The sequence below is a fragment of the Phacochoerus africanus genome, chromosome 2, assembly GCF_016906955.1.
Source record: "Phacochoerus africanus isolate WHEZ1 chromosome 2, ROS_Pafr_v1, whole genome shotgun sequence".
Lineage (NCBI taxonomy): Eukaryota > Metazoa > Chordata > Mammalia > Artiodactyla > Suidae > Phacochoerus > Phacochoerus africanus.
The window spans coordinates 108,937,951-108,951,508 of record NC_062545.1 but is presented as its reverse complement, the minus strand read 5'-3'; the positions used below and the strand labels follow the sequence as shown (position 1 = coordinate 108,951,508).

The 13,558-nt window shown below is 42.5% G+C and overlaps 1 protein-coding gene across 2 annotated transcripts in view; it reads left to right on the top strand.

The window, feature by feature from the left end:
- FECH (ferrochelatase) overlaps positions 1-13,558 on the top strand; it is a 36,050-nt gene that overhangs the window by 17,454 nt on the left and 5,038 nt on the right. For both annotated transcript variants that reach the window (XM_047765581.1, XM_047765590.1), the window contains 4 exons: positions 2,632-2,766; positions 5,951-6,057; positions 9,769-9,867; positions 13,260-13,367. In XM_047765581.1, the coding sequence (XP_047621537.1) occupies positions 2,632-2,766; positions 5,951-6,057; positions 9,769-9,867; positions 13,260-13,367 (449 nt within the window). The remainder of the gene's footprint in view (positions 1-2,631; positions 2,767-5,950; positions 6,058-9,768; positions 9,868-13,259; positions 13,368-13,558) is intronic.

Below are 13,558 nucleotides of genomic sequence, written 5' to 3'. Positions count from 1 at the left end.
GCATTTGAACTATCACATGTGCTAAATGAATGGACTGGAGAATAATTTAAAAATCTAATTTTCCCATTTGTACCTATTTCTTCCCTCTCCGTTCTCACAAAGTGTGTTCCACTGGGCAGTGGCTCTGGGAGGAGACAAGGCTGGGCCAGAGAGTCCTGTGTGTGGGGCTCACACTGTCCAGGGGTGGTGCCCACCAGATGTGCTGCTGGTTGATAGCCAGGTAACCCCTTCCTCTCCCTGTGCTGCTGCAGGGGTAGCCAGGAACCTTTGTGAACACTTGTTAGCTCCTCAGGGTAGACTAAGTTGGAAACAGTGCATTGTTCACTTTTTCTAAAATATGCTTTTGCAGGCCATCTGAAGTTGGACAGTTCAGAAAGCATTATCTCTTCATTCCAGAGTATTTTACTCTCTCTCACTTCCAAGAGTGGTCACCGCCCTGCCTTTATCTGTGAGGGCAGCATCTGCACCTCTCTGAGTCTGTAGCATTTGAGGAACTCCCAGATCCCAGGTATTTAGGCTGCAACTTTCAACTACTGGGCAGCTATGAAAACATGAGAAGCTGGTTGACTGTGTCAATCTGACCATTGTCATGTCTCCAAATAGATGAGAAAGCAAATTCCACTTCAGCCTCAGCTCAGAGCACCAAGAGCTCCTTAAAGATGGACTTGATGATATCATGGTAGTTGGCAGGATTATCATGAACTGTGTGTGTGATCTTTGAACAGTTCAATCAGTCATTTGGAGTTTGTTTACAGGGCCAGGCCCTCTGGTGTGTTTTAACAGTAGTTCACCATATTTTATGCAAGAGACTGGAAAATTGGTAGCTTGGAAGGGACAGACAACTGAAAATGATTTCATCTGTGCCCCTTCCTTCCTCTTTTTGTGGTCCCCAACTGGAGAGCATCGAACCAGACTGTCCTTGCCATGCACAGACTTGCTTCTCTCCCTGCCAGCATTCTGCTTCTCTTCTTGGCAACGTGCTCCATTGATTCAGTCCCCAGGGTCAGGTTATCTACAGATATATAAAGCACTCACATGTATACATACATACATATAAACTAATGATACATAGACATATATAGAGATGCACACAGTAAATGTATTATCTTTTCCTTCACTTTAACCTTAATGTTTCTTGTGGCAGTTTTATTTCATGTTCTTAATTGCAGCCCCTGCTAATGCCTGGACAAGTAGCATCATCTTGGGTTTACGATTACTAAGTGTTTATAACAGTGTAGTTTCAACTTCGTCCCTGAGTATAAATTGGGTGTAATTGTATGGAAAGATAAGGAAACAAGACTGGGTAACTTTAGGAAACTTTCTGTTTTACAATTTTATTTTATTTGTCCTTTTAGGGCTGCACCTGTGGCTTATGGAGGTTCCAAGGCTAGGGCTCCAATCAGAGCTGTAGCCGCCAGCCTCTGCCACAGCCCCAGCGATGCCAGATTCAAGTCTTGTCTGTGCCCTACACCACAGCTCACAGCAATGCTGGATCCTTAACCCCCTTCGTGAGGCCAGGGATCAAGCCTGCTTCTTCTTGGATACTAGTTTCCAACCACTGAGCCATGACGAGAACTCCCTGTTTTATTATTTTATAAATGCCTAAGAAGTTGTGTGGTTGTGGATGCATTTAAAATAGAGGAGGATAAAGAGGAAGTAAGAGAAGGAACTGGTGAAATGATGGGAGAAGGAACACAAAGACGTGCCCTTACCTTGGGCCATTTAGGTGTCAGAACAATGATTTTAAAATCCACTGAGTGCCATCAGTTTAAGTGTTTGTTGTTTTTTCATCTAAGTGAAGAGAATCATTTCAGTCATTTGTTATCAGTGAATTCTTATTGAGTATCCCAGAGCTTTTATATAAACTAGGTGGCCTGGGGTCCGAGGGAACAAGAGGAGGGGTCTTGGGTGCTGGAAGAGGTGGGGGGAGCGTGGAAGGAGCACAGGCTTTAGGGTGGGGAGACCCATGTTATAATCTCATCTGGAACATCTGCTAGGTGTGACTTTGGGCAGGTTCATTAACCTTTCAGAGTCTGTTTCCTTATCTGAAAAATGGAATTTAAATGAGAATAAAACCTCCCAATGTCTACTGTGGTACCTGGTACCTAAAATGAGGTTATACTTTATGAATAAATGCGAGTTCTTTCCTCCCTTCTCTGGAGTATCTCTCATCTCAGCCAAGAGCAGAGAGAAAGACACAGAAGTTTGAGGGTTATTTTCAAAATTAACTAATTTCTTTTTGGCTGTGATGTACAGCAGCTTGATGTGGGATCTCAATTCCCAGAGCAGGGATTGAACCCTGGCTGCAGCAGTGAAAGCACCAAGTCCTAACCACAAGACCACCAGGAAACTCCCAAAAGTTTAAGTTTTAAAAACCATGTGCTAAGCAAAGGTGTTTGTATGTGTGTGTGTTGGGGGCGGTGGGCCGGGGGAGGTTGGTCACAGAAAATAGTGATTAAAAATCCATATACTAGCAGAAGACTGGTTAAGATCCAAGGCATATTCTAAACTTTCCCACATTATCAGCATCCTAGGAAATTAGGTTAACTGTTCTTTGTTCTGGGCACTGCATTATGTTTGGAGTCTATATAAAGATGAATACTCTCTCCTTCTACGCATGCTTCCTAATAGCCCCTCACAAATACTATATTGGATTCCGGTATGTCCACCCTTTAACGGAAGAAGCAATTCAAGAGATGGAGAGGGATGGGCTTGAAAGGGCGATTGCTTTCACACAGTATCCACAGTACAGCTGTGCCACCACAGGTAAGGCTTCTCTCCGACGGCAGGAGGTGGTGGGGTGGGTGGGGGTGGATATGGGCCCGGCAAGAATAACCAAGGAACCTCGGTATGGAGGAAAGCATAAATCATTTTTGATTTGAATGGCACATCCAGCCTGTCTTTGAAACAGAAGAGTTCAGTTCAGTCCATTTGAAATCTCATGGTTTACCTGGCCCTTGAGTTATTGGCCAGTCAGCTGAGAATCACAAATGGTGGGTGAAAAGCGGTGCCTTCTAGCGTTAGTGCTTCAGTGCAGCTGTATAATGGATCAGTGATCAACCTTCAGCCACTTTCTACGTTTGTGTAATAAACCTTATTTTTATGGCTACCCTGTTATTCTTACTAACGTACCACAGGTGATTGCTATTTCCATTGGCCAGGCAGAGGTGCACATATGACACTGGAAGTGTTGGTATGAACTCTGGTTCTGCTTCAGTTATGGATTGGTTCCCAGTTAAACCAAAGCCCAGTTTGGGGTTTCCTTTGCACACCTCTCTCAGTAGTCTAGATTTTGGAAAATATTACTAGGTGTTGTTTCCTATATATTTAACTGAAGCTGGTGAATAATCTGTTTTGCCAATCTCTGTACCATTTGGTAAGTTTTCCACTGTCACCCACAAATACATTTGTTTGCAATCTTTGTCAAGGATTGCGGTCAGGACATTTTTATTCATTTTTATTCATTTTATTGCTTTTGGACATTAGTACCTTTTTTTAAAAAAATTTTTTTAGTCTTTTTGCCATTTCTTGGGCCGTTCCCACGGCATATGGAGGTTCCCAGGCGAGGGGTTGAATCGGAGCTGTAGCCACCGGCCTATGCCAGAGCCACAGCAACGCAGGATCCAAGCCACATCTGCAACATACACCACAGCTCACGGCAACTCTGGATCCTCAACCCACTGAGCAAGGCCGGGACTGAACCCGCAACCTCATGATTCCTAGTTGGATTTGTTAACCACTGCTCCACAACGGGAACTCCTAGTACATATTATTTTTATGACTATAAGGAGAAAACCAAAGGCTACTGGAAGAAATCTTGTAAGCCTGGTGTGTGCCTTAAATATTTGTTCAGAGCACCTGTGAAAATGCCCGAGTTCTCAGACACCCTCAAGAGTTCAAATTGTGATTTCTTTTGGAAATGTGCCTCTCCCACTTTAAAATATCTGATAATGTGTTATTGAAGAATAAAAACAGATTTTATAAATTTCTAAGTTATAGCTTTGCCCAGCTTTAAAAAAATATACCTCAACATGTAAATGTCTGCTCTCAGGATCAAACTTCTTAATCAAAATTAAGAAGATGGTTATTTATATGACAAAAGATTGACTAGGGTATCCTTTCATAGCTGACTCTACTGATGTGTTTAAAACACCAATGTCTGTGCAGTTTTTCTCTAGTACATCTGGTTGGAGGGCAGGTACATTTTCACTTGAGAGACGTGAAAGCCTTTGGGAGGCAAGCTCATTCTTTGAGGCCTCTAGAGTGTCACTTATCTGTTGTTTACTTAGACACATTGTGGCAGAGACAGTATACTCTATGTATCAATCACTTTTTTTTTTTTTTTGCTTTTTAGGGCTACACCTGAAGCATGTGGAAGTTCCCAGGCTAGGGGTTGAATCAGAGCTGCAGGTGCCAGCCAACACCACAGCCACAGCAACACCACATCTGAGCCTCGTCTGCAACCTACGCTATAGCTTATGGCAATGCCAGATCCTTAAGCCATTGAGCGAAGCCAGAGATCCAACCCACATCCTCATGGATACTAGTTGGGTTACCGCTGAGTAGGATGGGAACTCCCACTTTTTTTTTTTTAAATCAGGCAGTTTTTTAGTTATATTTTCCCCTTAATTGCCACTTTCAGTAGTTTGTTGAATGTTTCTGAGTGATCCAGGAGACCTGCTGTGGCTTCCTGAAGTTCATTTGTATATCTAAAAATGATATTTGCCTGTAAAATAAGGTTTGCAAAGTGAAGGTGGTGGCAACTCCTTTGCAATTTCTGGAGAGATGAATTTTGAACCTGGAATGGACTCAATTTGGATTTATCTGATTCATTGTATTCTACTCAGCAAGATGGAACTCAATTTAGTTTTTTGAAAATTGAGTCTTAGCCTGAGAGTACATTTGATTTAAATATGGCTTTGTCCTGGTTAGCATTTTAAGTTGGAGACCTAGCTGATTAATGGTGCTCATATTAGAGAAAGCAGTGTTGTTGGGAAGCATGGCAGTGTTTTGGAGCATCTGCTCTCTGCGAAGACTGAAGAAAGGGCCCCGTGTTAGGGTTAGAGTCATAGGGTTAAGATTTGGCTCTGGTGCCAGCTCCTTTAGGCTGGCGAGGGGGGGAGGGATGCACTAGGTTGACACCATCTGCTTTCCTTTAATCTTTGAATTTTCATGATTTCCATCCCTTGCTTAGAAATACAATAGTTTTGTTAGATCACCTGCAAGGATTTGGTATCCATTTAACTTATTCCAGGGAATGATGATAATTTTATAAAGCAGGTAAAAATAGAGAATGCTCATAGAAACCTTGCTAAGTTGCTCTCCCTATCAACAAGCCATTAAAAAGGATGGTTATAAAGCTTTTATTGTAATGTGGAAAATATTCATCTGACAACATTAATAAAAATGATGCCCTAAATACTCAGGATGCAAAATTGCACATATACCAAAATTACAACTGTGTAAAACAAAACAGTTGTAAAGAAAAATAATTGGAAAGCGCTGCATTAGGATGAAACAATGACTGTATTAGCATCCTGGAGTCCTGGCCAGTGTCTTTTTTCCTTTCTTTCCCACTCCCTTCATTTTCTGTAAATGGGGTTGATTACCTTCCTAATGGGAAGCAAAATTTAGCATGCTTTCAGTTGTAAGAATTGGTCCTTGCAAATAACCACTGCTTCTATTTCATAACTGCTGCCATTGTGCTTCTCTAGAGAAGTGGCCTTGATAATCCTTGAAGGCCGTTGGAATTGATTGCTTTTTTAGTGATCTTCATTTGCAAGGTAGTTAAATCTATATGCCTTTTCGGGTATTGAAATGATTGTAATTAAACTGATTCAGTATAGAAGCAGTTACCTACTTTGAACTTGTAATTACTGCCTTTACTAGTCAGTTTTTTATTTTCACCGTAATCCTCATGCATGTACTAAGTGGTCCCTGTATATTTCAGGCAGCAGCTTGAATGCCATTTACAGATACTATAATGAAGTGGGAAAGAAGCCCACAATGAAGTGGAGCACGATTGACAGGTGGCCCACACACCCCCTCCTCATTCAGGTAAGTCAGCCACTGCCTGCTGTCCCTGTCACCCCGGCTTCTGCAGTGGGTCAGGGTCTTAGCCCTGCCTGGTTAGCGGGCGTGTTTCTGAGCTTTACTGTTCTCTTACTTACATTGTGTGCTGGGGATTAAAAAAAGATATTAGTCTTGATTTAATATGACAAGAGACAATAATTTAAAGATTAAAGGTTAAACTCTTTGGATTAATAGCATTAGTTACAGACCATAGCAGAATTATGTTTTGAGCTTTGGGTTTCACAATGACCCAAAGAACTGTTAAAGATTATGCAAGGGAAAAAAAAAGATTATGCAAGGTGTTTCATCTAATCTCTGTTCATAGATAGAATAACTGACAAATAGATCCTCTGTTTTCTAAATCCTTTAAAATATCAAAAGGTAATAAAACTACATGTTCTCAGACAGAATAAATTTAACATTTCAATTGAGAAAAATTTCATATATTAAAAGAAATTTCCAGAGTTCCCACTGTGGTGCAGTGGGCTAACAAGGTGACTGCAGTGGCTTGGGACTCTGCTGGGTGCAGGTTCCATCCACCGGTGCAGTGGGTTAAAGGATCACACCTTGCCCACAGCTGTGGCTTGGATTCGATCTCTAGCCTGGGAGCTTCCACATACTGTGGGTGTGGCCATTAAAAAAAATCCAAATTTCCGCTACATAGTTTATATTTACAATATTTATAGTAATAGATGCTTGATTTTACGAGAATACATTAAAACTACAATTCTAGGAGTTCCCGTCGTGGCGCAGTGGTTAACGACTAGGAACCATGAGGTTGCGGGTTTGGTCCCTGCCCTTGCTCAGTGGGTTAACGATCCGGCGTTGCCGTGAGCTGTGGTGTAGGTTGCAGACGCGGCTCGGATCCTGCGTTGCTGTGGCTCTGGCGTAGGCCGGTGGCTACAGCTCCAATTCGACCCCTAGCCTGGGAACCTCCATATGCCGCAGGAGCGGCCCAAAGAAATAGCAAAAAGACAAAACAAACAAAAAAACCCCCTACAATTCTAAAGCTTTAAATTGGTGGTGGTATATATTTTTTTACCCTTTGAATATGGGAGTGCTATTTCTTATTGTCCTCAATCATACAACTATTATTTGATTCTGTTTGTGGAAGTTTCTCCCTTTGAGTTAGTTTAGGTAAGGGAAATAATCAGAGATTTAGATCGCATCCAGTTTATAATCCATTACTTGGGCATTCTCTGTCAAATTTTGAAGCCTGGAGCACTTAAAATAAATAACCACTAAGTGGCGCTAGACATCATTAAAAGCTGGGCAGCTTGCCCCTGAGTAGACCGTGTTTTTCCTTAGGCACGTAGGTGTTGTCTAGGGTTAACGCTTCGGTTGAAATCCAGTTTTAAGTAAAAAGTGAGACGTGAAAGGAAGGTGCACCCCTTAGGGTTGGGTGTAGCTTTAGCGGGTTTCCCCCGCTGGTCTGCTCCTTGCTGGGTCCAGGCCCAGCCTGGCCTGCCTGCTCTGCTCTGGGGGCCTGCGATTGGAAAGGAGGTCAGCACTGACATGTGGCAGCAGAGAACGGAGGGATCTGCACAGCATCTGCCTGCCCTGATCGAGTGAGTAATTAGATTTGCATTAAAATTCAGCCCTTTGAAAGGGGGGGAAGCAGAAAGATGGAAAGGTCTCTTAACTGAGGAAGTCTCCCTTCATAAAATGAAAGGGAATTTTAGAGGCATTTATCTGACCTCCTGGATGTGTGATTGAAGGCTCTGAGAGCCGCCTGCCTCTTTCATTCTGCAGAGGGACTGCGCACAGAAAAGACCGCAGATGGATTTTAGATGGTTCAAGGAGCACTTCTGCTCACCCACGGCTCCTCGGTTTTGACGTTGGCTTAGAGTCTGTTGTAAGCCGTGACAAATTGTGTTTCTTCTTACAGTTTTGCAAGATGAGAAAAGGAAAAAATACTACTGAAATTTGGGGACAACAGAAATTTCTAGTTAGATTTTATTAATATTATGTAGATTACATGAAAAGAAGATTTGATGTTTAGCAGAAATGGAAAAAAACCCAAAGTAAATTCAAACTGTAGTTAAAAACTAAAACTAAAAGTTGTGATTTTAGTCTACATTTCTACTTATCATCGGTAGCAATTACTCAAAATAGTCCTTTTACTGCTGTTATCTAGCTGTTGGACTATTTGGAGTAAATGCATGTTCTAGGCTCCTATGTAAACTTTGTAGTGGCCTCCTTATCTAAGCTTTTGTCTCCAGATAATCTTTTCTGAGCATCCTTAGTCTCCAAACACTGCAGAGACCACCAGAAAATGTTTTTGTTTGTATTTAGTCCAGTCATATTGACTGTATAGGTAAATTATACATTTTGAAAAGGGAGCTAACTCTCTAGGCACTGTCTCATGCCTTAAAGTGTTAATTTATCAAATTTTGAAGGTTCTGGAAAGGTAAATAATATCTCAATATTCAATAGGGAATAATTTGCTCATCCTATAGTATCAACCACTGGATATATCAAAATACCAACAAATACAAATTTACATGGTTCTGGTAAATTTGTCTCTTATAATGTTTTTAAAACCTTTTTACTTGGAAATAATTTTAAGCATGCAGAAAAGTTGTAAGACTAAGAATAGTATATAAAGAACTCTTGTCTCTTTATTTAGATCCACATATTATTAACATTTATCCCAGTTGCTTTATCATCTGCATGCTCTCTGTAAGGGTATGCATATGTATGTGTGTCTATGTATACATAATTTTTTCCTGAACTTTTTGAGAGATATATATACTCACACACACACATACACACATAAAACCACCCTTTACACCTAAACAGTAGGGGTATTCTTTTCCGTAATGATGATACAATATTCAACTTCAGCACATCTAACATTCATATTCCAGTTTTGTCCATTGACCCATTAATGTCCTCTGTAGCATTTGCTTTATAACTTAAATGACAGAATGATTAAAGAGTGAGATGAAAGAAAGCCTCTTCAGATCTGGTATTTCAGCACCTATTGATGCGACTCGGAAAGTGCCAACTAGACAAAGGGAATTAACTGAGGGAGGAGCCAGGACCTGCGTTCTAGCCCAGGTGTTACAGATGTGACTGAAGGGCCCCCCAGTTGGCCGCCGCCTCCTCCCCCTCCCCCCCACCCCAGGAATTGAATGAGAATTGTACAACCTCTCATCTGTTGTTATGAAGGTTGTTAGGAAGTCCAACTCACTGAAGAAAAGAAAAGGTTGTAAAAATAGAATGGTATTTTCTTATTCTCCTATTTCTGTCTAATGTATTTTAATGCGAGACGCCTGAAAGCCAAACTAAGGGAGATTTAGAAAGACCCTGTAAGCTGTTTTCCTGCTAACGGAGCAAGTGAGAGGCCTTAAAACAACTTCTCCTTCCCATCTGTGTTTCCTTTCCATCTGGAAGTGTGCCCTGTGCCTCCCGAGGGGCAGCAGATCCAGAGCGTTCATTTTCAGTGAGCCATTAGCGAGCTTTAGAAGTTTCCCATCAAATTCCCTAGGCCCCTGAAACTGTTATGAGCCATTTTGATGTTGAACCAAAGCAAGAGAGACTGTATAGTTTGCAGTTTTTTTTTTTTTTTTTACAGAGACAGTTCTGGTGTTTGAAAGCCTCTCTTGAGATTTTTGGTGTTGCTCTCATTTCTAAACTATTTTCTTTTCCTTCCCACTTCCTCTTTATCCCCCTTTCTTGGTGTTTCTGCAGTGCTTCACAGACCACATTCTCAAAGAACTGGAACATTTTCCAGCGGAGAAGAGACGCGAGGTGGTCATCCTCTTTTCCGCACACTCGCTGCCAATGTCTGTAAGTAAGAACATTTTGTTGGATGACCCAGTGGTAGAGGATTTTGAAATGTGCAACATGGACCCAGCTTCCATTCAGCCTAAGCCTAGTGCAAGGAGGAATTCTTAATTTCTCAAACTGAACTTGGTGCTAATTTAACTAGACTCATTTCTTGAAACCTAATAACAATTCAGACGATGATATTGTGTATAGACGTTGTCTTAATAAATCCCTTTAAAATGATAACCTGAAGATATGTTCCTATATGAGAATTTTAATAAGTGGGCCAGTTAAAAGAAGACTGCTTTTGCCTGCCCTGTTGGAGGAGCTTCGCCTCATGTTTCAGGGTGTCGGAATGTGCACCTCCATATTCAGACTCTCAGCCCCATTCCTTTGTCCTGAAGACTTGACAGGGGCTGTCTGAATATCAGCAAGTGATTAGGTTTTTAATTTGCCAAGATTTGGGACCACATTTTGGCAGGCGAATATAGAGTGTATCCAGTTATGATCGGCTTGCTCCATAGTTTCTCACATTACACTGGGTAGCCATTAAAATATGGCCTCTGGGAGTTCCCTGGTGGCTCAGCAGGTTAAGGATCTGGCATTGTCACGACTGTGGCTCTGGTTACAGCTGTGGTGTGGCTTTGGCCCAGAAACTTCCACGTCCTGTGGGTGTGGCCATTAAAACAAAAACAAAAACAAAAACTGCATCTGTGCCATAGCTGGTGCAATTTTGGAGACAAGGATGATGGAGCTGGTGCGCCATATGATACAAAGAAGTGCTTGGGATAAGCGGCCAGTTTCATCCGCTCAGAACTGTCATTGTATCCTAAAAACATTGCCTTCAAAGCTGGAGAGGTGGAGAATTACATTTTCTTAGGGGTTCTTAAGATTTTGACTCCAAGGTTGATAGAGTAAACCCAAATTTTGGGGCCCGCTCTTCTGCTTGGTCTGTGCTGCCACCTGGTGGTCATCAGGGGCGAGCCCCTTGCAGCTTTTCCTCTCCATCTCACCTAAGCCACAGCTGATTTAGCGGCAGGTAGCTCTGGAGAGAAATTTCTCTCTTCTGAAAGCCTGCCTCTCTTGTATTTTAACAGGTCCATATTCTCTTTTCTGGGACCACGCCAGTCCTCTTCACAGGTCCATCCTCTTGCTCCGCCCTCATCCTTTTTCTAACCATCCTGTGTGTGATGAGGCTGAGGCTCAAGTGCCGGAAAGGAAGCTCTTGAGCTGAGAAAGGAGGAAACATTTTTGTATGTGAACGATTCCGCATGCTGCTTTCTCTTCTCCTGTCCCCTCAGGGACCAAGCACGCTGCTCTTAGGGGTTTTTTGCTGCCCAGGGTCCTGGGTGGTACTGAGGAACACCAGGAAGTCGGGAGGATAAGAACGGGGTAGGGAACATAGTGTGATTTTCGAGCAAGAAAACTTGAGTGCTCTTTTCCCCTGCATTTGCTTCTAATGACTTTTCCCCTTTAATGACTTCTTTTAAAAAATATTATTTTAGGAGTTCCCGTCGTGGCACAGTGGTTAACGAATCCGACTAGGAACTGTGAGGTTGTGGGTTTGATCCCTGGCCTTGCTAAGTGGGTTGAGGATCCGGTGTTGCCGTGAGCTATGGTGTAGGTTGCAGACGCGTCTCGGATCCCGCGTTGCTATGGCTCTGGCGTAGGCCAATGGCTACAGCTCCAATTCGACCCCTAGCCTGGGAACCTCCATATGCCGCAGGAGCGGCCCAAAGAAATAGCAAAAAAAAAAAAAAAAAAAAAAAAAAAAAGACATAAAATCTCTTTAGACTTACAGAAAATTTGCAAAAATAATACAGTTCCCTTAGCTTCTCCTAATGTTGATATCTCACATGACCAGAGTCCAGTGATTGAAACCCAGAGCCGGACAGTGGGGCAATGCTTTTGCCCAAAGACGTCGCCTGGAGTTCACCGCTTATCCTTCCATGGCCCCTTTTATGCTCTGGATCCAATCCAGGATCTTCAGTGGCACTTGTCACATCTCCTCAGGTTCATCCACTCTGTGACAGTTCCTCATACCTTCTTTATCTTTTGTGACCTTGACATTTCTGAAGAGTGATTTTGTAGAATGTTAGTTATTTTGTAGCACACGCCTCCATTTGGAATTTTCTTGTGATTAGACTGAGGTTGTGTATCATGGAGGAAGAATACCCCCCTGGGATGCTCAGTGTGTCATATCGGGGCCACGTGGTGGCAGCACGTCCTACTACTCATGATGTGAGCCCTGATCTTTAGTCTAAGGTGGTGGCTGCCAGATTTATCCATTATAAAGCTACTATTTTTCTCTTTGTAAGTAAAAATATCTTAGGTGAGCTACTTTGGAACTGTGCAAATATCTTGTTCCTCAAACTCTTGCCCATGAATTTTAGCCTCCATCTGCGGATATCTCTGTGTTGCTCTAATTGTGACTTTATAGTCCCCTCATCCCTTCCATATTTCTGTTCCTAATAGCTTAACTAACTTGTAGTAATTTCATAGCATAGCTCATCATTTCATTTCAACAATGCTTATTGGACACCTATATTCCAAGTACTGTTCTATCCTTTCTCACAAAATATGGGAGTGAACAAAATAGACAAAAATCTTTGCCTCCACAGAATGTAGGGCTGGAGGGACTGATAATTAACATAATCCATAAGAAAATGGCATCAGATATTAGGAGGTAGTAAGTATTATGGGAAGAAATAAAGCAGGATAAGGGGGTTAGGGAGTTAGTACACTACTAAATATTAAAGCAGTAAAAGTAGAATATCTGTTCAACACTTTCAAAGGGAATAAGCTGTCCTGACTATGAATAGCATCTCTCATATACCAGCTGTGTACAAAGCATGGTGTGCAGTCCACTGAGTCTGCAAAGAAAGAACTAGAAGGCACAGATCATACTCTCAAGGAGCCTGGACCCACGTGCTGCTCTCTCTTATCCCACGAGTATTTACCCTTCTGACTCAGTGGTCCCCATAGACTCAGGAGTTCTATACACAGCCTGTACAACACTCTTTCAAATCCATTTCTAAAGTCAGCCCCTCAGGGGACTACCAAGAGTGAAGTCTCATCCCGTGTTGCCTCTTCCTTCCCAGCTTTTCTGTGTCATTTGCCCTGTTTCAGGTGGGGGATCAAAGAAACCCATCCTCCATTGACAGGCGTTGTCAATCTCCCATGAACAGCATGGAAGTAGAATTTGACATATTCCTAAGTACCTTAGAGATGATTGAGTACAGCGTTGTCCTTTGGGCGTGAACTTGCTCCAGGGAAGTTCTGCATTGAACTCCAGTGGCGTGGTCATTAGTGCAGAAGACAAGGGGTCGGCTCCAGTTCAGGGCTCATGCCATCTCACCACATAGCCCAAGGCCTTCAGTCTTGGTGACTGGACACCCGTGTCTCTGCTACAGGTGGTCAACAGAGGGGACCCCTATCCTCAGGAGGTGGGTGCCACTGTCCAGAGAGTCATGGATAAGCTGGGTTACTCCAACCCTTACCGACTGGTTTGGCAGTCCAAGGTAGGTGGCTTTCTCACGCCTGTCAGCAGTCAGCAATGTTGAGGATGTCAATTTTAGGACTGAGTTATAAGACAATGAGATTTGGCCCTTTCATATAGCCAGAATGTTTTGTGACCTGACTGCTCACATGAGCACAAAGAACTCTGCAAGCAGATAAGATGGAAGGGAAATCAAGTGACTAGTTGAATTCC